Genomic DNA, 23,360 nt, shown 5'->3' on the forward strand with positions numbered 1-23,360 from the left:
CCCCCCCAGAGCGTGGTTTGGGGGGGGAGGCTGAGGGGGATCCGGGGGACGCCGCCCCCCCCAAAGCTTGGTTGGGGGGGGGAGGCTGAGGGGGATCCGGGGGACGCCGCCCCTCAGAGCGTGGTGGGGGGGGAGGCTGAGGGGGATCCGGGGGACGCCGCCCCCCCAAAGCTTGGTTGGGGGGGGAGGCTGAGGGGGATCCGGGGGACGCCGCCCCCTCAGAGCGTGGTTGGGGGGGGGGGCTGAGGGGGATCCAGGGGACGCCACCCCCCCCAGAGCGTGGTTTGGGGGGGGAGGCTGAGGGGGATCCGGGGGACGCTGCCCCCTCAGAGCGTGGTTGGGGGGGGAGGCTGAGGGGGATCCGGGGGACGCCACCCCCTCACAGCATGGTTGGGGAGGGAGGCTGAGGGGGATCCGGGGGACGCCGCCCCCTCAGAGCATGGTTGGGGAGGGAGGCTGAGGGGGATCTGGGGGACGCCGCCCCCTCAGAGCGTGGTTTGGGGGGGGGAGGCTGAGGGGGATCCGGGGGATGCCGCCCCCCCCAGAGCGTGGTTTGGGGGGGGAGGCTGAGGGGGATCCGGGGGATGCCGCCCCTCAGAGCGTGGTTTGGGGGGGGAAGGCTGAGGGGGATCCAGGGGATGCCGCCCCCCCAGAGCGTGGTTGGGGGGCGAGGCTGAGGGGGATCGGGGGACGCCGCACCCCCAAAGCTTGGTTTGGGGGGGAGGCTGAGGGGGATCCGGGGGACGCCGCCCCCTCAGAGCGTGGTTTCGGGGGGGAGGCTGAGGGGGATCCGGGGGACGCCGCCCCCTCAGAGCGTGGTTTGGGGGGGGAGGCTGAGGGGGATCCGGGGGATGCCGCCCCCCCCAGAGCGTGGTTTGGGGGGGAGGCTGAGGGGGATCCGGGGGATGCCGCCCCCCCCAGAGCGTGGTTTGGGGGGGGAGGCTGAGGGGGATCCGGGGGACGCCACCCCCCCAGAGCGTGGTTGGGGGGAGGCTGAGGGGGATCCAGGGGACGCCGCCCCCTCAGAGCGTGGTGGGGGGGGGAGGCTGAGGGGGATCCGGGGGACGCCGCCCCCTCAGAGCGTGGTGGGGGGGGGAGGCTGAGGGGGATCCGGGGGACGCCGCCCCCTCAGAGCGTGGTGGGGGGGGGGGAGGCTGAGGGGGATCCGGGGGACGCCGCCCCCTCAGAGCGTGGTTGGGGAGGGAGGCTGAAGGGGATCCGGGGGACGCCGCCCCCCCAGAGCGTGGTTTGGGGGGGAGGCTGAGGGGGATCCGGGGGACGCCGCCCCCCCAGAGCGTGGTTTGGGGGGGAGGCTGAGGGGGATCCGGGGATGCCGCCCCCCCCAGAACGTGGTTTGGGGGGGGAGGCTGAGGGGGATCCGGGGGACGCCGCCCCCCCCAGAGCGTGGTTTGGGGGGGGAGGCTGAGGGGGATCCGGGGGACGCCGCCCCCCCAGAGCGTGGTTGGGGGGGGAGGCTGAGGGGGATCCGGGGGACGCCGCCCCCTCAGAGCGTGGTTTGGGGGGGGAAGGCTGAGGGGGATCCGGGGGACGCCGCCCCCCCCCGAGAGCGTGGTTTGGGGGGGAGGCTGAGGGGGATCCGGGGATGCCGCCCCCCCCAGAACGTGGTTTGGGGGGGGAGGCTGAGGGGGATCCGGGGGACGCCGCCCCCCCCCGAGAGCGTGGTTTGGGGGGGGGAGGCTGAGGGGGATCTGGGGGACGCTGCCCCCCCAGAGCATGGTTTGGGGGGGGAGGCTGAGGGGAATCCGGGGGACGCCGCACCCCCCAGAGCGTGGTTTGGGGGGGGAAGGCTGAGGGGGATCCGGGGGACGCCGCCCCCCCCCGAGAGCGTGGTTTGGGGGGGGGAGGCTGAGGGGGATCTGGGGGACGCTGCCCCCCCAGAGCATGGTTTGGGGGGGGAGGCTGAAGGGAATCCGGGGGACGCCGCACCCCCCAAAGCTTGGTTGGGGGGGAGGCTGAGGGGGATCCGGGGGACGCCGCCCCCTCAGAGCGTGGTTTGGGGGGGGAGGCTGAGGGGGATCCGGGGGACGCTGCCCCCCCCAGAGCATGGTTTGGGGGGGGAGGCTGAGGGGGATCCGGGGGACACCGCCCCCCCCAGAGCGTGGTTAGGGGGGGAGGCTGAGGGGGATCCGGGGGACACCGCCCCCTCAGAGCGTGGTTTGGGGGAGGGAGGCTGAGGGGGATCCGGGGGACGCCGCCCCCTCACAGCGTGGTTTGGGGGGGGAGGCTGAGGGGGATCCGGGGGACGCCGCCCCCCCAGAGCATGGTTTGGGGGGGGAGGCTGAGGGGCATCCGGGGGACGCCGCCCCCTCAGAGCGTGGTTGGGGGGGGAGGCTGAGGGGGATCCTGGGGACGCCGCCCCCCCCAGAGCGTGGTTTGGGGGGGGGAGGCTGAGGGGGATCCGGGGGACGCCGCCCCCCCCAGAGCGTGGTTTGGGGGGGGAGGCTGAGGGGGATCCGGGGGACGCCGCCCCCCCCAGAGCGTGGTTTGGGGGGGGAGGCTGAGGGGGATCCGGGGGACGCCGCCCCCCCCAGAGCGTGGTTTGGGGGGGGAGGCTGAGGGGGATCCGGGGGACGCCGCCCCCCCCAGAGCGTGGTTTGGGGGGGGAGGCTGAGGGGGATCCGGGGGACGCCGCCCCCCCCAGAGCGTGGTTTGGGGGGGGGAGGCTGAGGGGGATCCGGGGGACGCCGCCCCCCCCAGAGCGTGGTTTGGGGGGGGGAGGCTGAGGGGGATCCGGGGGACGCCGCCCCCCCCAGAGCGTGGTTTGGGGGGGGAGGCTGAGGGGGATCCGGGGGACGCCGCCCCCCCAAAGCTTGGTTGGGGGGGAGGCTGAGGGGGATCCGGGGGACGCCGCACCCCCCAGAGCGTGGTTTGGGGGGGGAGGCTGAGGGGGATCCGGGGGACGCCGCCCCCCCCAAAGCTTGGTTGGGGGGGAGGCTGAGGGGGATCCGGGGGACGCCGCCCCCCCAGAGCGTGGTTTGGGGGGGGGAGGCTGAGGGGGATCCGGGGGACGCCGCCCCCCCAGAGCGTGGTTTGGGGGGGGGAGGCTGAGGGGGATCCGGGGGACGCCGCCCCCCCAGAGCGTGGTTTGGGGGGGGAGGCTGAGGGGGATCCGGGGGACGCCGCCCCTCAGAGCGTGGTTTGGGGGGGGGAGGCTGAGGGGGATCCGGGGGACGCCGCCCCCCCCAGAGCGTGGTTTGGGGGGGGGAGGCTGAGGGGGATCCGGGGGACGCCGCCCCTCAGAGCGTGGTTTGGGGGGGGGAGGCTGAGGGGGATCCGGGGGACGCCGCCCCCTCAGAGCGTGGTTTGGGGGGGAGGCTGAGGGGGATCCGGGGGACGCCGCCCGCCCAGAGCGTGGTTTGGGGGGGAGGCTGAGGGGGATCCGGGGGACGCCGCCCCCCCCAAAGCTTGGTTGGGGGGGGAGGCTGAGGGGGATCCGGGGGACGCCGCCCCCCCCAAAGCTTGGTTGGGGGGGGAGGCTGAGGGGGATCCGGGGGACGCCGCCCCCTCAGAGCGTGGTTTGGGGGGGAGGCTGAGGGGGATCCGGGGGACGCCGCCCCTCAGAGCGTGGTTTGGGGGGGAGGCTGAGGGGGATCCGGGGGACGCCGCCCCCCGCAGAGCGTGGTTGGGGGGGGAGGCTGACGGGGATCAGGGGGATGCCGCCCCCTCAGGCTCTGCGGGGGGGGTCTCGATGAGCCAGGCCCCTCCCGCAGCCGGTACCTCACCAGGGAGTCAGGAGCCTTGCGCCGCCCCGCGATCCACCGAGCAAGAGCGGAGCCCGCCTGGCCCCACACCCCGCCCCCAGCTCCCCCCGCCCCGCTCTGAGGCCCCGCCCCCTTCAGAGCCTCGCGCTCAGGCCCCGCCCCCTCCCCCCAGCGCCCCGCGCTCGGTCTCGGTTTCCCGCGCGGCGCGCGCTGCCCCCTGCACCCGCCCCCTCAGCAGGGTCGGCCCCGGCCGGCAGGCAGCGGCCCGGCTCCCCGGGGGCGCGGGCAGAAGCAGCCTCCCAGGGCTCCCGCTCCGGGCGCCGCCCTGCCTCGGACCCCAGGGCGCCCTGAGTCCGCCTGCGGTTCCTTACCCGCACCCCGCCACAAAGGGGGTGAAATGGGGGAGGGTTCGAGCCCTGGCCCCGGGCCTCCGCCCCGTCTGCCCAGCAGCCCCGCAGCAGCCCCTGGGGCGCCTGGCCTGGGAAGCGCTGGGACGGGCTGGGTGCGGCGCCCTTGGGCCCAGCTTCGTCCCTCACCCCCTGCTCCGGTGGCCGCCGGCTCTGGCTGCTCGCCTGCCCTCTCGCAGCCCGGCTGTGACTTCGAGCCCCGGGCTCGGGGCTGGAGCCGCCGACGCCACCGTCGAGGCACGTTGTTGCTGTCCTGTTTCCTGGCTGACCCGTCCAGACCCCTGGGCCGGAGGACGGGTAAAGGGGGAAGGCGCTCGAGGCCTTTCCCTGCGGCCTGAAGTCCGGGCGGGCTCATCAGCTTCATGCCCAGATGCGCAACTGGCCCCAGGGAAAGATGCAAACGCCCGGGCGCCCGCCCCAGCCCCGAGAAACAGGCCAACGAGCCTGGGAACGAGTTCACGCTGAGGGTGGGTTTTTGGTTCAGTACAGTGGTGGTGGTGGTATTTCCCCTCCTCGTCTCTCTAATTGTGTGCACTTTGCGTTATTACTTGCAGACTGTCACATCACATCCTGTTCTCCCTAGTCCCCAGCTCTGGGAGTGTCACAAATAGGCGGGTTCAAATCAGTGGTTTGACAGACAGGCAAGAAGAGCCAGCATAAATGTTGCCCACATGCACTCTTATTGGTGCTTCTCTCTCCTCCCTCCCGGACCTTTGCTCCACTTGGCAGCCAGTGGCTGCTGGAACCTCAGCCCCAGAGGGAGGGGAAACAAGAAGAGTTCCTTGAGTTGCTTTCTGAGCTACTGAAGGGCTCCTGCGATTAAACACAGACACAGTCGTGGACTGAGGATTGAACCCAGGGCAGTTCTGAACACCAGCAATTGGACTAACCCCCTGTCATGTTCTGCAGGGTCAGGCGTGTCAGTCATTTATCTACGTGGAGCTCTGGCACCAATCACAAGCGGTGGAAGCTGGGCTGCCTCCTGCCTCAGTGCCCAAAGCTGAGCTGTAGAGGAACCAAGATGTCGGCGGGTCAGAGTCAGAAAGTTGAGACCTGGGACAAATGCACCTTGCAAGAGCTGAAGGTGCCATTTGCCAGGACTGAAATTGGGACCTTTTTCCAAGAGCAGCCCAGGATTAGAAATCAGTACCTAGAAGATGCTTTCCTTCAGCGTTACTTGAAAACACGCCTGCCACCCCAGGTTTGACCTGTGTGTGTATGTGTTGTGTGCGCAGCACAACCCCCTGTTGCTCAGATTGTGGACACCTTTTCAGGCTCTCGGTATCGTCGCAGAGTATAGGTGCTGAAATTAGCAGTGCTGGGGGTGCTGCTCCACCCACTGGCTTGAAGTGGTTTCCGTTATATTCAGGGTTTACAGTTTGGTTCAATACCTTTCACACCCCCACTATACACATTTTTCCAGCTTTCCTGCTCAGGATACTTAACATGGGGAAATAGATTCAATTTGTGTAATGACCTAGCCACTCCCAGTCTCTATTCAAGCCTAAGTTAATTGTATCCAGTTTGCAAATTTATTCCAATTCAGCAGTCTCTCATTGGAGTCTGTTTTTGAAGTTTTTTTGTTGAAGAATTGCAACTTTTAGGTCTGTGATTGAGTGACCAGAGAGATTGAAGTGTTCTCCAACTGGTTTTTGAACGTTATAATTCTTGACGTCTGATTTGTGTCCATTTATTCTTTTACGTAGGGACTGTCCAGTTTGACCAATGTACATGGCAGAGGGGCATTGCTGGCACATGATGGCATATATAACCTTGGTAGATGCGCAGGTGAACGAGCCTCTGATAGTGTGGCTGATGTGATTTGGCCCTGTGATGGTGTCCCCTGCATAGATATGCGGACACAGTTGGCAACGGGCTTTGTTGCAAGGATAGGTTCCTGGGTTAGTGGTTCTGTTGTGTGGTGTGTGGTTGCTGGTGAGTATTTGCTTCAGGTTGGGGGGCTGTCTGTAAGCGAGGACTGGCCTGTCTCCCAAGATCTGTGAGAGTGATGGGTCGTCCTTCAGGATAGGTTGTAGATCCTTGATGATGCGTTGGAGAGGTTTTCGTTGGGGGCTGAAGGTAATGGCTAGTGGCGTTCTGTTATTTTCTTTGTTGGGCCTGTTCTGTAGTAGGTAACTTCTGGGTACTCTTCCGGCTCTGCCGCTCCTCTGTTCCTATGTGTGGTTATTTTTGGTGCTGGGGGAGCCCATCTCCCTCTAGGGAAGCTGTTGCGGTTCAGTGACAAGACAGCACAAAGCTTTAAGCAAGCAAGCAAGCTGGTCTGCCAATGGACTTCTGCCTGTCAGCTTTCCACCCTCTCCTTTGTTCTTTTTCTCTCCCCCCACGCATTACATTCTCCAACAGATAAAAGGAATACACTGGCTTTGTTTAACATTCTTATTTACCAATTTCTATCTACCACATTCCTTGCTCTCGGGCCTTGAGCCCAGTCCTGGGAGGCTTCCCACGGTTCATGTCATCTGGGCGAGATTCCAAGGTTCATGCCCTTGAGAGGAGCTGTGTGTGCACAGCTCCTATACAACACTCCGGGTGTGCCCTGAATGTTGCCAAGCGCATGAACCCTGTATGAATCCTACAGGAAGCGTCTTCTGTTTCTAGTGGTGGAAACAGGTCTGACTGTAGAAGTGATAATACAGATTTGTGTACACTTGGTTTCTGCATTGCTGAGCTTCCCCATCACTGAAAGAGATGGAACTCCTCCATCTCTCTGTAAAATGCCCTGTAGCGTAAGGGATCATCTCTCTATCATCTCTGTGTTAAAACATTTCTAATACACCGACCACTGGGCTATCCGAGCACTGAATACAGTTAAGCACTGAATGAGGCTGCATGGCAGTTAGCGAATTCTGCTTTGGACTAGATGGTTCGTGGATGATCCTAGTGGAAGAGCACCATTAAGATGCTGCTGGGATGTTATGTTCTGTGGTCACAAATGCAGGGACAGTGATCTCTTTCTACCAGGTGGTAGGCAACACGCCTATTAGAACTCTTGGGCAACATCCTGAATTACAAAGGTAATTGTGGCAGGTCCATTTGGAGTGCGTGTGAATTACCAGGCAGGTTGCCAGTCTCTCCCGTCCTGGAGGGTGGGGACACTTTGCTTGGAGGTGAACAAAGCACAGCACTCTGGGTTTGCTGCAAGCTCATGATCATGTTTTACCTCTGTAACCCTTCTGCCCATCAGCGTTGGTAGCAACAAGGGCCGGGTTCAGTATCCAGGGGTTCCATTCCAATAACACAATGCAAAACTGTCTCGAGCCCCCACCCAGTGACCTGGGACAAATATATACCACCCCCGCTGGTGGTCACCTCCAAAAGGCAATACTTCCCCTCTCGCAAGCACAGAGTCTGAGTGCAGCAAAGCCTTTTAATAACAGAGAGAAACAATGTGGCATTATGTTGGGGAAACACCACCAACAGGATTCATAACACAACCCATGAGCAAAAAACCCACCCCAAGCAAATTGGGGCGTGACTTTTCCCTTGGGTTCTTGAGTCCAGCAACCCAAAATCACCCAAAGTCCCAAAAGTCCAACACCCCAAAAGTCTTTGTCCCTGGTCAGTGCAGCACCAGAGTTCGAAAGTTTAACTACAGAGCTTTACCTCCCAACCTGGGTGGAGATGGGGGGGCGGGTGTTAAGAGGCACCTTATGTGGTCCAAAGCTGATTGCCCCACCTCTCCATGGGGCTCTGCTCCGCTCCACCAGCCGTTCCACGCATTGCTCCTCTCTGCCAGCCATCACCATGAGCCACTCCAGGCATCCCACAAACTGCTCTGCTCCAAGAGCTGCTCTGCTCTGCCAACCGTCCCACAAACTGCTCCGCAATATATCTTCAGACTCCCCCACTACTTAACACAACACTCAGTGATTTCACCTCTTTTAGCTCTTTTATGATTTCAGCTTGTAGTAGGGGAGCCTCAGTGCTGGTGCACCATTAGCCCAAAGTGAATTCAGCTCAGCAGCCTGTCACTAGACTCCTAATGGAATCAAAATTAGCTCTGATATTCTACAGTGGAGAAAGGAGAAAATGCAATTAGCATGAGGCCCATGCTACCAAGTATTAATGCCTCTCTCTATTCACTGGGTTTTGGAACCTATGACCCTTGCCTAGCGAGTGCTGCATAGTTGATGGTGAGTCCCTCCATCAGAACAAAAGGCCAAGTACAGTTCCACTGTCCTTGATTCACATAATCAGGATAATAACAGTTTATTCCTGCCCCAATAACAGAGAAACTGGGGCTCCTACAGCAGCCAAAGTGACCATCTATGCAGGGTGGGTGTGCCTATGCAAATGAGTTCAGCCCCTAAAGTTCTTTTCCACAACCCACCATGACTCACCACCAGATGTCAGGGTAGAGCTCATCTTGACTCTGCTTACACTTCCAAAGTCCCTGCCTAGTTAGACGCCTGGCACCGTTTGGAGACTTACCTACTGAGGTCATGCTCTGCTTCTCGACTGAGATTAACAGGTCGGGAGGCCCCGGGGCTCTTGCATTTTCAGGGAAAATTCCAGAACAGTTAAGCACATGCAACTTGGACTCTTAGACTGTGCCTGTAAGGCACAGGTCTGTTTTGGGGTCATGGAAGCCACCTGGCCCTACGAGGCCCTTGTCAGGGGCTGACTGGGTGCCCTAAGCTGGCAGTACCACCTAGTGGCAAGTGTCCAGGGCCACTCTGCCTAGTGGCTATAGTCCCCGGTAGCATTGCCCAAAGGCAAGAGTCAAAATCCACTCTGCCTAGCGGCCATAGTCCCAAGGCAGGGGGCTAGGGGAACCCAGGCTCACCCTACTCCACTGGGTTCTAATGTAGACCATATCTGTGGCCTAGGGTCTGGTACCCTTACTTACACCTCCAAGTTACTTCCTGTCCCTGATCTCTGTACTTCCATTGGGGTCACCGTGTCTTGGGATCTCTCCTGGCTTCTCTGGAGCCCCTTCCCCTAGTGATAGCAAGTTGTCACCCTTGGCTCCTACAGCTGATGGGCTTCCAGCGACTTGGCTAGGAGGCTCCGTCCCAGCGGCTTCTCAGCAGGAGGTTGCTGCACCCGGCTGCTCTCCTCCTTGGTCCGGCGAGAGGGAATGGAGTTGCTCCTTTTCAAATGCTCCTGCCCCTGGGAGCCTGCCCAGCCGAGGCGAGGGGGCGTGACTTCCGGTGTCCAGAGCAGCTCCTTAACCCTTGCCTCACCACTGTGGGATTGATACACAGACCTCCAGGAGGTGTTAGCTCTCCCCTGATCCCCCGGGCACACAGCTTGATCTTTTAGGATGGGGTAGCCTGGGAGAAAACTGGTTGATATGAAGGATGGAGTATTCAAAGAGTTAACTGGAAAATATATATTGTATCCTGGTTATCCAGTTTGAAAGGAAAAATGAGAAAGAAGGTGATCATATAGGGTGTTTTTTAATGAAAAGACAATATGTACTTTGGTACCAAGGAAAGGAAAATGTTAATGTTTGTATTTCATCAACATCCAATGGGAGGATGTCTTATAATCTCTCTACTCCGGCCCAGCAACTAAAGTCAGGTCTACGCTGTAAAGTTTTGTCACCTTAGTGAAGTTGGGCAGGGATGTTTAACACCCTCCCTTCTCCCCCAGCTGATATAACTCTGCTTACAAAACCCCAGTTTATACACATCTGTGCTGACATAGCTAATGTTGTTCAGAGAGATGGTGCTGGCAGAATTCTTCCTTCTGTCAGCATACACTGCATCTGCACTAGGGAGCCCTGCTGTTACGGAGGCTGCTGTGACTGGATGCCCAGGGGAGCCAGCCGAGGTCACTCTATTAGGGTGAACTGCAAAGAATGGGGCAGAGAACTCCAAAGCTGGTGGAAATCTTAATACTTAGATTTACCAAGCCAGCACTAAACAGTTTCTGTTATACCTTTCTGGTCACTCAAAGTCCAAAACACAGTTCCCTTAAAGTGACCCAGCCTCAGGCCTCCACCTAGTTACCCAAGTCAGACAGGATGAAAATTGATGAAAATCTTATTTCGTCATATAAAAAGGTTCTACCAATCCCAAAGGATCAGACACATTATCTCCCAGATTAATGAATATTCCAGATCTTATCCAAATACACGCTTACAGCCAATTCTTATTAACTAAACTAAAATTTATTAAAAAAGGAAAGAGAGAGAGTGTTCAATATAAAAGATCAATATAACATACAGACATGAGTTCATTTCTTGAGGTTCAGAATTATAGCAGGGATGGTGAGCTTTGTAGTTGCAAAGAGTTCTTTTAGAATTTAGTCCATAGGTTATAGTCCAATGTCCAATATCATATCCAGGATGTACCAGCATAACTGGGATCTCATCTTGCGACTCAAACTTCCCCTGATGAAGTTTAAGCAGATCTGAGATAAAAAGGATTGGGACCCAAGGATATTTTATACAATTTCAAGCTGCCTTTGACAGGTTGGAGTCCCTCGGGGAACAACAGGCCCTCATGTCCTAAGCATCATCGTTAATTATTCACACAGATTAACATAAGGCAATTGCCTGTTTTTTCCACCATTCACTGATGATTTGCTATAAACTTTGAAGAGAGATGAATACAGCGATTTCCTATGTTTACAATTCATTTAAATGCTAGGATTTTCTTTTGATCTCTGAATTAACAGAATACAGCATAGACAGGGACTGTTGATTATATTGTTGACCACTACCTCATATATGTTTAAATATACAAAACCACAAACATTCTCTTCCCATATGGCTTTAAGTGTTGCATTTGAGTCATTTATTTTGCAGGACGCTTAACCCTTTCTGGCCATGCGTCACAGCAGCAGAGCCTGTGTAGTGTCAGGCCTCAGGAACTTCATCTCCATAACTATGTCCCTTCTGATAAAAGAGCCTTGCCCCATATTGGAGGGAAGAGAGATCCCTGCAAGGGCAGTGTCAGGTGTCATGGTTAGGAGTACAGAAAAGATCAGCTCTTAGCAGGAAGAAGTCTTAGCTACTTCTATGGCCCCTGTTACCTAGTACCAGCGTGTCTCACAAGCTTGGCAGTACTTAGCCTCACTACACTTCTGGGAGATAGGAACTGAGGCCCAGAGAGAAGTGACTTGTCCAGGTCCACACAGGGAGTCGCTGGCGGAGCAGAGAATGGACCCTGGGTTCCCCAAGTCCCAGGCTAGGGCCCAAACTACTGAGCCATCTTCCTTTCCTCATCGAATGGAGTGGTCATTACTCCTTCCTCTCCAGATGGCTCTGGCAGACTCTCCCGCTAGTGTCCCTGTTATCAGTAAATGAGTGCCTGTGTGCTGCTCTCTCAGGGTCTGGTGGACGTTAAATCTCTGTTGCCGTCTGGAAAATCCAGAGGGGTGGCCGTGGGTGATTTGCTTTGCAAAAGGAGAGGAGAATGTGGAGGCAGCGTGACAGCGGAGTGACCCTCTGATCCCAGGCTAAGGGGGAGGCTGCTGTCCCAACTCATAAGAGATGCCACCGAAGGAGCAGCCCAGAGGGGACAGGGTGGGCAAAGAGATGGTTAGTGCCATCCAGGAACAGGGTCCATCCTTTGCCTTGACGGACATTTCAGGGACTGCCTGCAGGTTCCTCACCCCACCGAGTGTGTTCTGAGGTCTCCTCGGGGCTGCCTTGCAGGTGCTGGAGAAGGTGAGTCTGGATCTGGAGAGGTTTGGGGCCTGTGTGGCAGCCGAGATTGACGCTCTGGGGCATGAGTGCGAGTTGAATCCTCCTGCACTGCAGCACTATGATGCTTGGGGGCGGCGTGTGGACCACATTGTCACTTGCCCAGCCTGGAAGAGGATGAAGGAGATTGCAGCAGAGGAGGGGCTGATTGCTGAGGCCTATGAGAGGAGATACTCCAACTGGAGGTAACCACATGGGTATCAAAACCACTACACAGGCTCAGGCATGTGCATCGTCCAGGGCCCAATCCTGTGCATGGTGCAGGTTAAGCCTCAAAAGTTGATGTTCAGCACATCGCGGGATTGGGTCCCCCGTCTTCTCATGGGTAATAAATGCTATATAGGCAAACTCACCCCTACCCCACTGGAAAGAACAGCAGTGTTTCTGCCCACTGTAACACACCACATCATCATTAATCAGTCCTCACTGCCTATAATTTTTCATAATCTTCTAACATGTCACCATGTTCCTTCATCACTCTGGGGGCCTAACTCACCCACTCACTCCAGCTTGTCACACACATACACTGCACTGGAATACCCTGACATAAAACTGGAATAACACAGGGCTGGATCTGGCTCACCAGCAATTTTGAGGAGCTCCAGCCCCAAGAGAGAGCTCTCAGTTATTACCGTGCTCTAGAACTGCACTCCCTGCATGCTGCCTACCAGGGCACAAGCCTGGGGCTCATTTGTGTCCTGGTTCTACTAGCCCTTGGGCCAGGACTCCGGTTCCTACCCTGCCATAGACTGGTTTGGATTGGAGACTGTTCCTCTTCTACTCACAGAGCTGGGTGGTCCTGATACTCTCCAGTTTTTATGGCTGCACCCACTTCTCTCTCCAAACCGGGAACCTTCCTCCTCACTACGGCTGAATTGCTGTGCGGCATGTTCATTCCTGATCTCTTTCTTCGGTAGCCGTGTGTACCAGGTTGCCAAGCTGTACTTATACGCGCCCTCCGCTGGCCTCTTTACCTGCCCACTGGCCATGACTGATGGAGCAGCTAAAGTCATGGAGGTAAGAACACAGCCAGTCACTCATCAGCACAGGCTACTTCATTGCAGGTGTCTACATTTGTTGCAGAGGCAGCATGGCATCGTGGCTAGGGTGCTGGACGAGATCCAGAAGAGCTGGGTTCTGTTCCTGGCTCTGCCACAGACCTGTTCGGTGGTTCTGAGTAAGTCAGTTCCCTGTTCTGTGCCTCAGCGTTGGTCTACACTACAAAGGGCCATTGGTGTCCCCACATCCCTCACGGGTGTGATTGATCCCCCCCGCATGCTGTAGTCACGCCGGCCTGCGTCCAGTGTGGGCAGTGCATGTCCCTGGGAGAGCACGGCAGCAGTGCAGCTGCACTGATGCAAGTTTCTTGCGTAGATGAGTCATTGGTGTCCTGTCTAGTGAGATTTCAAGCTCGTTGTGCCGAGAAGTGCCCGTACTACATTTGAATTCAGCACAGAGCACAGTGGGGTTCTGCTCTCCGACGAAGCCTCTAGCTCAGTGGTCTCCAACCTTTTTATGCCCAAGATCACTTTTGGAATTTAAGGGCAACCCAGAATCTACCCCGCCCCTTCCCCGAGGCCCCACCCCTTCCCCAAAGCCCCGCCCCATGCACTCCATTCCCCCCCTCCCGTCACTCACTCTCCCCCACTTTCACCGGGCTGGGGTAAGGGTTTGGGAGGGGGTGCGGGCTCTGGGCTGGGGCCGAGGGATTCGCAGTGTGGAAGGGGGCTCTGGGCTGAGCCTGGGGCAGGGGGTTGAGGTGCAGGAGGGGATCAGGGGTGCAAGCTCTGGGAGGGAGTTTGGGTGCAGGAGAGGGCTCTGGGCTGGGGCAGAGTGTTGGGGTGCAAGAGGGGGTACAGGGTGCTGGCTCTGGGAGGGGGGTCAGGGCTGGGGTTTGGGGTGCAGGAAGGAGTTTGGGGTGCAGGAGAGGATTTGGGGTGCTGGCTCCAGGAGGGGGCTCAGGGCTGGGGGTTGGGGCGCAGCCTCCTGCTGGGCAGCATTTACCTCCGGCAGTGCAGCAAGGCTAAGTCAGGCTCTCTCCCTACCCCGGCCCCACGTCGCGCCCGGAAGGGGCCAACACGCCCCTGTGGCCCCTGGGAGGGGGCAGGCGGCACATGGCTCCACGCGCGGCCCCTCTCTGCAAGCACCACCACCACAGCTCCCCATTCCCAGCCAATGGGAGCTACAGGGGCGGTGCTTGCAGGCAGGAGTAGCGTGCTGAGGGAGACACCCCCCACCCCCAGCTCCCAGGGCTGTGGGGCACGCTGGCTGCTTCCGGGAGCAGTGTGGGGCCTGGGACCCACACTGTTCTAGCTGTTACTGTAATGCAAATAATAATTACAATAAATGGCCTTCCAGGTACTTTCACTTCAAGGCCACAAATGCCTGATTCTCCATTTCCTTACACCTTGTTCAGTCACTTACACTTGTGCAAAGTGGGTGCTAAACGCCATGGCCAGATCCTCAACTGGTGTAATTAGCTGAGCTCCATTGACTTCCCAGGGCTGAGGATTTGGCCAGGTTTGCACAGGTGTCTGTGCCTACACAAGGTACAGAGCAGGGGAGAATCAGGCCCTGAGCCCACCAGCATAGCTTGGCCTTTGTACAGTGAGCAAATAATCCTAAGGGCCTTGTCCTCCCTCCAGCTTGCTGTGCACTGGCGATGTACATTGTACCCTGGTGCATAGGCTGCTGCGGAAACTCTTGGGCCAAATCTCTAGAGGTGCTGAAGTCAGGGGGAGCTGAGGGTGCTCAGCATCTCCCAGGACGTGTACCTGTGTAATGGAGTCTGGATCTTATCTCTGTACAATGCTACTCTCAGCCCTCTCCCACGGATACGCTGGGCCATTTCTGAGACTCAGCAGCAGTCACCAGACACACAGGGATTCAGGACATTGAAAGATTCCCTGCCCTGTCTAGAGTTTGCCTATTCTGACCCAGGGACAGGTTCCTGGATGACCCTCTGCAGCTTGTGAAGACAATTGTTTTGCAGCGTTTAAGGCCAGAAGGGACTATTAGATCATCTAGTCTTACCTCCTGTATGTCCCAGGCTGCCACCACCACCCAGAGACGCCTCTATGGAGACTTTACTTAGACTAAAGCATTTCAGTCCTAAATTGTGTGTCACAGTGAGAGAACTGAAGACACTGAGATGCCATTAGTGCCCAAGGCTCTGCAATGGCAGGAAATTGATTAGGTGGGATATGCCTGGGTGGTCCCAGCAGGTGATCCATGTGCCATGCTGCAGAAGGAGGTGGGAAAAAAACCATGGCCCTTGCCAATCTCACCTGGGGAAAAACTCCTTTCTAACCCCAAATCTGGATATCAGTGTGACCTTGAGCACATGAGCAAGACCCACCAGCCAGGAATCTGGAAAGAGGATTCTCTGTACCACCTCAGAGTGCTGGTCCGCCTGTTTGGTGTCCTGTCTATAGCTCTGGCTGATCTCTGATGCCTCAGAGGAAGGTGGAATCCTCTCCCCGTTGAGTCCATGAACGTTGTCAGTGAAATGTGTAGCTGGCCTTTCTGGATCTTTCTCTCAAGAAATTCTTGGTTTTCTCTCCCCCTCCCACTCCCGCCCCCAGTCTCTTGGTCTTTCAGGGCCTCTAGCGAAAGCTTTTGGCCACCTGACATCACGCGAGCCCAGGAAGTTCTGGACCTCTGGCCAGTGGATGACGGAACGCAAAGGAGGCTCTGATGTCGGTAGGTGTCACAGGTTGAAGGCATCTCCAGCGGCAGCCTCCGTAGGGCCACATTTCTTTGCTGACCGGCAAGGCCAGTGCGACCAGAGTGGGTCGTGTTAACAAGGACGTAAAACAACTGGGGCTGTTTTCAAAACCACGCAGTGGATTAAAACCAAGGGAAGCCATACATCTCCTCCCCCCCCCCCCCCCCCGCCACAGATGGTCTGACAATCTGTCCTGTTGCCACAAACACACAACAGAACAGATCTTCCAGGCCACTACCACACACCCACTCAGCTGTCTAGAGCCATTGACCCTCCACAGAGAATGCCCTGCGCCCACCTCTGGAAGTTCAGCCCTGAACACGGGCAGCAGAGGTGTTCCAGCCAGCATCTGCTGTGATGGGACAGAGGACTCTGGAAGACGCTGTTTCCAATGCTAGTCCCCCGCTCTTGTTCCCATGCAAATGTTGGCGATATGGGGGGTTTAAGCACGCAGGGAAATCTCAACACTGCATATTGGAGACAGAGGACTCTGGGAGGGGAGTGTTCCCCTCAGCAGGATCCTGGAAGGCGAGGTGTAATTCCCTGTTGGGAGAAATTAAAGGGCCAGCTGAAGAGTGAATGCTGTTGGGTGAGGCAAGACTGCAGGACTCCTAGGTACAGAGCGCCCCTTGCCATTCTTGGTGGAATGGGAGCCCTGATGGCATTGCATCACTGTGCCTATAAGTCATGCTGCATTCCTCTCCTATCAGCGCTGCCAGTGTTTGCTGTTAGCCTGGAGCAATTGCTGTGGGCTGCTCACACTCTAGCTGGGCTCCTTTTCTAGGGAGGCGTGGGTATTCTACCCTGCTTGCACTTCACCCAAGGACAGTGAAGGGGATTAGTTGCTGATCCATGTTTCATCTTGACAGCGTAGAGCAATTTGAGGAGGTGCTGCTTAAGCCACAAGCCAGCATTGCCTGTCACAGATGCTTCCCCTAAAGCCAAGATTTTGTGCTCTTTTTTTGCAGCTAGTGGCACAGAGTCAGTGGCCAGAGAGCAGCCAGATGGCACATATTGCCTCTACGGTTTTAAATGGTTTACATCGGCCACTGATTCAGACATGACGCTGACCCTGGCAAGGATCATGGATGCTCAGGGACGTGTAGAACAGGTTAGTTTCCCAGTGGAGCCCAGGGAGGTGGCAGATAAATTGTTTTCCTCCCCTTCCATTCTTCATCACAGCCAAATCCTCCTCCTTCAGCCTATGTAGAACTCCCTGCAGTGAAGGGATCTTACATGTGCTTCTGTGCAGGGCTCCAGAGGTCTGTCCCTGTTCTTCTTGGAGGTGCGAGATAAGGAGGGGAAGCTGAATGGCATTGAGGTGCAAAGGCTAAAGGAGAAGCTGGGGACGAGGCAGGTGCCAACAGCTGAGCTGCTGCTGGATGGAGCCCAGGCACACCGGGTATGCCAGGGCAGCAGTGGGCAGATCGCAATCCACGAGATCAGGTGGCTCTCCCCTACTCAGTGCGCTGAGCTGGCAGACACACACATGGTAACATGGGGGGGAGTTCCAGGCAAGAAGTCAGATTTTTCAGGTGACTGAGCCAGATTGGGGGAGGGATAGCTCGGTGTGGGGGGACAGATATAGCTCAGTGGTTTGAACATTGGCCTGCTAAACCCAGGCTTGTGAGTTCAATCCTTGAGGGGGCCACTTAGGGATCTGGGGCAAAAATTGGGGATTGGTCCTGCTTTGAGCAGGGGTTTGGACTAGATGACCTCCTGAGGTCCCTTCCAACCCTGAGATTCTATGATTGAGATGGAGGGAAGAGTCCATTTCCACCAGCCCATGGACACACTCCGCTCCCAAGAAGATTCATTGTGGGATTTATTCTAGCCTTTGTTCCTTGATGCTTTCAGATCTCTGCAGAGGGTCGGGGTGTGGCTTCCATTGCCAACATGTTGACCATAACTAGGATCCACAATGTCATCTCAGCAGTGGCTGGCATGAGGAGGTGAAGCCCACATGGATCTCCAGGCCCCTGGGGGAGCAGCCAGGCGGACAAAGGGGCTCCGCTTTGCGTTGCTGCTATGAGCCATACTGGGCTGTGGTGTGGCTGCATCTGGGAGCTAAGTGCTGCAGGGAAGTGGGAGGAGAAGGTTGTTTCTATCTCACAACATCCTGGCTTTCAAACTTCCTGTTTGCAGTTTTTGTTTCAAGTAGGACTTCCTAATTTTGGCTCAGCTTGTGAGCTGCTCTGGGCAGGGTCCGCCTCTTAGCTCTGTGTTTGTAAGTGCCTAGCATAGGGGGGTCCTAGGCACTACAGCAGGGCAGATAATAATTTCAGCAGAGCCTATGCAAAAAGAAAAGGAGTACTAGTGGCACCTTAGAGACTAACCAATTTATTTCAGCATAAGCTGTCGTGAGCTACAGCTCACTTCATCGGATGCATTCAGTGGAAAATACAGTGAGGAGATTTATATACACACAGAATATGAAAAAATGGGTGTTACCATACACACTGTAACAAAAAGAAAAGGAGGACTTGTGGCACCTTAGAGACTAACCAATTTATTTGAGCATGAGCTTTCGTGAGCTACAGCTCACTTCATTGGATGCATGCCGTGGAAACTGCAGCAGACTTTATATATACACAGAGAATATGAAAAAATACCTGTGTATATATAAAGTCTGCTGCAGTTTCCACGGTATGCATACGATGAAGTGAGCTGTAGCTCACGAAAGCTTATGCTCAAATAAATTGGTTAGTCTCTAAGGTGCCACAAGTCCTCCTTTTCTTTTTGCGAATACAGACTAACACGGCTGCCACTCTGAAAAGAGCCTATGCAAGAGGCCACACTTGCTGGGCAACCTCCTGTCTTAAGAGTCGCAAAGAATGCCCCCAAATGTACATTGTTCCCCTCAATAGCTCTCCAGGTGAAGAAATGTAAATTGACAAAGCTCCATTGACCTTCCACCCGTAGGGGCTCTGAAGTGTTCCTCTGGCAGCTGCTCCCCCTCCCAATTCAGCAGGACATGTGGTGGCTCAAGCTAGATCCTGAGCCACTCTGGCTACTGTTGGTGTTATAGCAGCGCCCCGGGACCCAGTCAGAGATTGACGAGCATCCAGCACAACAGGGCACCAGCCACCTATGAATACGTGAGCCCGGCTGCATCCAAATCGGGGGATAGTGGAGGTTCCACTCCTGTCCCCACAGCTGGGGAATGGTGGAGAGAAGATGCTGCTGTCACCACAAGCTCAGGGGTGAGGCTGGGAAGGGAGGGGTGCAGCAGCACCAGGGATGAACGTGGCATGTGTATGCGGGTGTGGGGAGCCAGCAGTGGTTCAGGGACTGGTGTTTCTCCTAGTGGTGTTGATGGGGCAGCCAGGGAGTGCAAGAGAAGGGTTTGTCGCTGCTGCCCCTCTGGGTGGGATGGGGGAGGCGCATCAGCATCCACTCAGGGTAGGAGCTCAGGAGGTAGTGGGAAGGTGTGAACTAGCAGGGGTGGAGGGAAAGACCATGACAAACTCCCCAGGGACCTGAGGGATGGTTGCAGCAGGTCTGTCCTCCTTGAGGATCATGCCAGCATCACATGGGCAATTCTTGCCTGAGCTGGCATTGAGACCGACATGCCAGAGCCATGTTAGACCCTCCCAAAGCATCCACTGGGGCAGGACTGGGGGCCAGAAACATCCTACAGAGAAACTTTGTGCTAGGACCCAGGCAGTGCCTCCCCCCACCCCTGCCATGTGGCCTTGGGGAGAAGACAGCCAGCCAGAGACTCCAGTGGGCATGGGCAGAAGCCGCCAAGGCAGGCACCTCTGGACATTCCAGTTAACGCTGTAGGACCTTTGCTGACTTTCTCTGCTTGGTGCTGATTGGTTGTTTGCTCCAGCCCTCCCCTTCCCCTCCCTCACCATCTCTTCCCCGTAGCGGCACTTCATGCCTACCTCTTACTCTCCTTCCCCTGCCCTGCCCCCTCTCTTTCACGGCACTAACATGCCATGTGCACTGGCGTGTTCTGCCTCCTCCCAGCCCACATCTGTCTGATCTACTGAGACTGGACGCAGTTCAGGGCAGAGACTGTCCACTACTCAGGACAGCGCCTAGCACAAGGGGCCCCCCTTCGTAGCTGGGCCTTTGGCAATACCACCCTAAACATGATCACGAATAATAACTGGGAGCTAGGCGGTGTAACAGAGAGAGAGCCTGGAGCACTGCGCCTAGTGCCAGATTTGAGGCCTGAACCAAAGGCTGTAAACCAAAGTAGGCCTGGCCTTGGCAAAAGAATAACACACTAAATATTTACGCAGATACCTTTCAGAAGGCTAGTACAGATACATCCCAACCTTGCACAAGAGCCGATGGTTTAACAGAACAATGAATAGGGATGTTGTGTCTGAGATATCAGGCACAAGGGGAGGTAACAAACATGTCCTGAAACTGGCAGGGTGGTAGGTAAGTTGTTTGTCTCAGGCTGTAAATGCCAGGGTCCCTCGCCTTAACCCTTCGTGTGGCCTAGGGGACAGCAGAGACTCTTGCTGTTGACTGAGCCACTCCTTGCCACATTTCAGAGTAGCAGCCGTGTTAGTCTGTATCCGCAAAAAGAAAAGGAGGACTTGTGGCACCTTAGAGACTAACCAATTTATTTGAGCATAAGCTTTCGTGAGCTACAGCACACTTCATACTGGTGTTAGCATTCCTGTAACCATGGAGCCAGGGTGCTAGGACTGCAACTTGAGGGCAATACACCAGGCCGAGTGCCTCTGTCACCGTAAGCCTCTCTTTATAAGTGACATCGAGGTCTGCTCAGTTGGCAGGCTGCATTAGCTGCTAGTCCAAGGACAGATGCGCTGAGCAGCCTAAACAGTATTACCAAGGCAACAGCATTCCAGCCTTCAGCACTTGACAACAGGCGGGTGAGCGGGAAGAGGTTTGCTGGGGTGATAGGGAAAAGTGAGCACTGCTGCGGGTTAGCTGTCTCCTAGGCTGACAGTACAGTGTCACTTCCATCTGCCATGGCGGGGTTATTCTGCAACCCCAAGCTGTGAATGGCTCAAAGGGGAAGTTAGGAAATGGGTTTAATATATATGGGAATGTAAAGGCTGCAGCCACTAACCCTCCTTGCCTGACTGCCCTTTCGTCCCTAGGATGATTAACCTGGCCAGAGAGTATGCCAGCAAGCGGGTCGTCTTTGGGAAGCTCATCAAGGACCATCCCTTGCACATGCAGACCGTGGCCCGGCTGGAGGTAAGGCTTCCTCGCACTCAGCTGGCTCGCCACTCACTCATACGCAAGGCAAAGATTCAGCACTGCCGCAGGGAGCTGTTAATCAGCAAGGCCAGCCCACCACTGGTGTTCACAACCAGGCTGGTCTGAGCTCTGTGGAGTTTTGTTACTGCTGCTCTCAAACCTAGGGTGACCAGACAGCAAGTATGAAAAATCGGGACGGGGGGGGGGGGGGGGGGTTATAGGAGCCTATATAAGAAAAAGACCACAAAATCGGGACTGTCCCTATAAAATCGGGATATCTGGTCACCCTACTCAAACCTGCTTAGGCATAAGGGCTGCCAGAACTGGCTAATATCGATCTATGGCATATTAGACAGGGATGTAACACGCACTCCAGCAGGGTTTGAGCTGAGCAGGAATCCAGCCTCTCTACAGGAGCCTGGATTTACGTAGGTAGCAGGCAGGTGTAGTGCTGTTCCTCACAGAAGTGCATGGATGCCCATGTAACCTCAGTGCAGGCTATACCTTGCCTTAGGGCACGTAATGGAGCCTGGGACCTCTGGATCTCAAAGCATGAGCCTCAGCGGCCTGAGCTAAGAGGCTCAGCTCCATTAGCCAAGGCCATAGCTGGCTCATTAACTTTGACAGGAGACCCAGCCACCAGTAGAGGTGGACAGAGCACCCCCGAGTGGGTTTCAGCCATGTCCAAAATGGTCCCTGAGCAATTTGTGGGATCCCTGGTGCAGTACATGGTGCTGTATTATTTAAACTCTATGGGGACTGTAAGCACTTCAGAGGGTGGGTGCCTCCCACTCTGTCTGTGCAGCACCTGGCACAATGGGGCCCTGATCCTGCTCAGGAGCTCTAGGCCCTGCTGTAATAGAAATAAATAATAACAATACACAGACAAACAGGACTGAGGATCTGGAGCAAGCTGGGTGCGAACCTGCACTCTGGCTCTGATGGCTCAGTCGGGCTGTGGAAGGGGTTTCAAACCTGGGTCTGGATTTAGCCGCTTGGTCCTTCTCTGCTTTACAGAGATCAGAGGAGAAAATATTGTTTGTTATGGCAAATCACCAAAAAACAACCTGCAGCAACGTATGGCCCTGCTCACTTCCCCAAACCCAACCAAACCTTCTGTTCCCTTCTTGCCCCGAGCAATGTAACATCATGCAAATGCTTGTCGCTGTGGTGGGACAAGTTTCTCTTTCAGGGGCTTGGTAGTGATTCAGCGTAATTCTCCTGGTACAAGGTCAGTTGTGGCTGATGCATGCCTGTGCCCATAGGGATTGCACATGATTGCTCCCTGCTTCTCTTTTCCCTGTAGGTGGAAACTCGAGGGGCCTTTCTCATGCTCATGGAGATAGCCAGGCTGCTGGGATTAGAGGAGACCAAGATGGCCAGTGAGCAGGACCTGCATCTTCTCAGGCTGCTGACACCAGTCGCTAAGCTCTACACTGGGAAACAGGTATTGGGTGGCCACATTCGATCAGCCTGGGATGGGCTCTGTGCAGCATGTCACTGACCCCGGGCTGGACAGAGGAACGAGTTACAGGGAGAATACAAATTGCAGCCGCAATACAGCGTCCAGTGCTTGGGGTAGAAAGAGGAAAACCTGCTCCTGCAAGGCTAGCTGAACAATGAAATGATTGCTGCCATTTAGAGCAGGTGAGTTAATTAACTGCTCTGCTGGGGGGAGTGGAGGTCAGCTATAGGGCAGGGGAGAGGCATGTTTCAGTCAGTGATTGGTGAATGAGGCACATAACATTTCTGATCAGAACAGATGGAACAGTGGTGTGGGTTTTTTTTAAAGTGTGTGTACACCTGGCTGAAAAGATTTTGCTAAAATTAAAAAAGAGAATTCTCCTTTGGGCAGAGACCAAGCAAAGACAGTTCATTCCCCAGAGGAATTTGTTTCCTGCAGTTATGAGCAATTAAAGAAGGGGCTTGAGTTTGTGTAGAAATTCAGTTTCAACCTTAACTCTAGAGGTCTCTCCCGCTATTTCTCTCTCTCTCTAAATGTGTGCAGAAATTTGAATGGATCCACTTATCCAGGCAGGGAAGGAGGGAGGAAGGTAATTGTGTTTGTCTTGAAACAAATTTCTTTACTTCCAGGCACTATTTTTTGTATTATTTGTTAATGGAGCATGGGGATTACTGTCTGCTTCTCAGGGCAACTTGCTGACCTCACACAGTTGATACTATAAGCTGCTGAACTTCAAGGTTTTGACCAAGTGGCCCTTTGAGTAGGTGCCTTTCCCAATCTGCTCTACACACAGATCATTTCATGTACCATGTAAAACCCAAACTTGTCTCCTCCCAGGGGTTTGGCTTTATTAACACAGAAACCCTCAATAAGATGTTATGAGAATCCTATCAAGCCTACTCCCCATATATGACTGCTCACCCTAGATCAGTGGCTCTCAACCTTTCCCGACCATTGTCCCCCTTCATAGAATCATAGAATATCAGGGTTGGAAGGGACCTCAGGAGGTCATCTAGTCCAACCCCCTGCTCAAAGCAGGAACAATCCCCAACTAAATCATCCCAGCCAGGGCTTTGTCAAGCCTGACCATAAAAACCTCTAAGGAAGGAGATTCCATCACCTCCCTAGGTAACGCATTCCAGTGCTTCACCACCCTCCTAGTGAAAAA

At 56.0% G+C, this 23,360-nt stretch overlaps 2 protein-coding genes across 7 annotated transcripts in view; one reads left to right on the plus strand and one right to left on the minus strand.

The window, feature by feature from the left end:
* HORMAD2 (HORMA domain containing 2) overlaps nt 1–3,808 on the minus strand; it is a 67,002-nt gene extending 63,194 nt beyond the window's left edge. For all 6 annotated transcript variants that reach the window (XM_084648941.1, XM_084648940.1, XM_084648938.1 and 3 more), the window contains exon 1: nt 3,744–3,808. The gene's annotated coding sequence lies outside the window, so the exon portion shown is untranslated. The remainder of the gene's footprint in view (nt 1–3,743) is intronic.
* A 1,083-nt stretch (nt 3,809–4,891) lies between these two features.
* Nucleotides 4,892–23,360, plus strand: part of LOC311531587 (acyl-CoA dehydrogenase family member 11-like) — a 29,721-nt gene continuing 11,252 nt past the window's right edge. Inside the window, exons 1-9 of the mRNA XM_084649087.1 lie at nt 4,892–5,330; nt 11,760–11,992; nt 12,725–12,824; nt 15,392–15,509; nt 16,503–16,645; nt 16,787–16,936; nt 17,392–17,486; nt 20,625–20,724; nt 22,034–22,174. Coding sequence (XP_084505213.1) covers nt 5,028–5,330; nt 11,760–11,992; nt 12,725–12,824; nt 15,392–15,509; nt 16,503–16,645; nt 16,787–16,936; nt 17,392–17,486; nt 20,625–20,724; nt 22,034–22,174 — 1,383 coding nt within the window. The 5' untranslated portion in view covers nt 4,892–5,027. The remainder of the gene's footprint in view (nt 5,331–11,759; nt 11,993–12,724; nt 12,825–15,391; nt 15,510–16,502; nt 16,646–16,786; nt 16,937–17,391; nt 17,487–20,624; nt 20,725–22,033; nt 22,175–23,360) is intronic.

Source organism: Lepidochelys olivacea (genome assembly GCF_965140295.1).
Source record: "Lepidochelys olivacea isolate rLepOli2 genome assembly, chromosome: 15".
NCBI lineage: Eukaryota > Metazoa > Chordata > Testudines > Cheloniidae > Lepidochelys > Lepidochelys olivacea.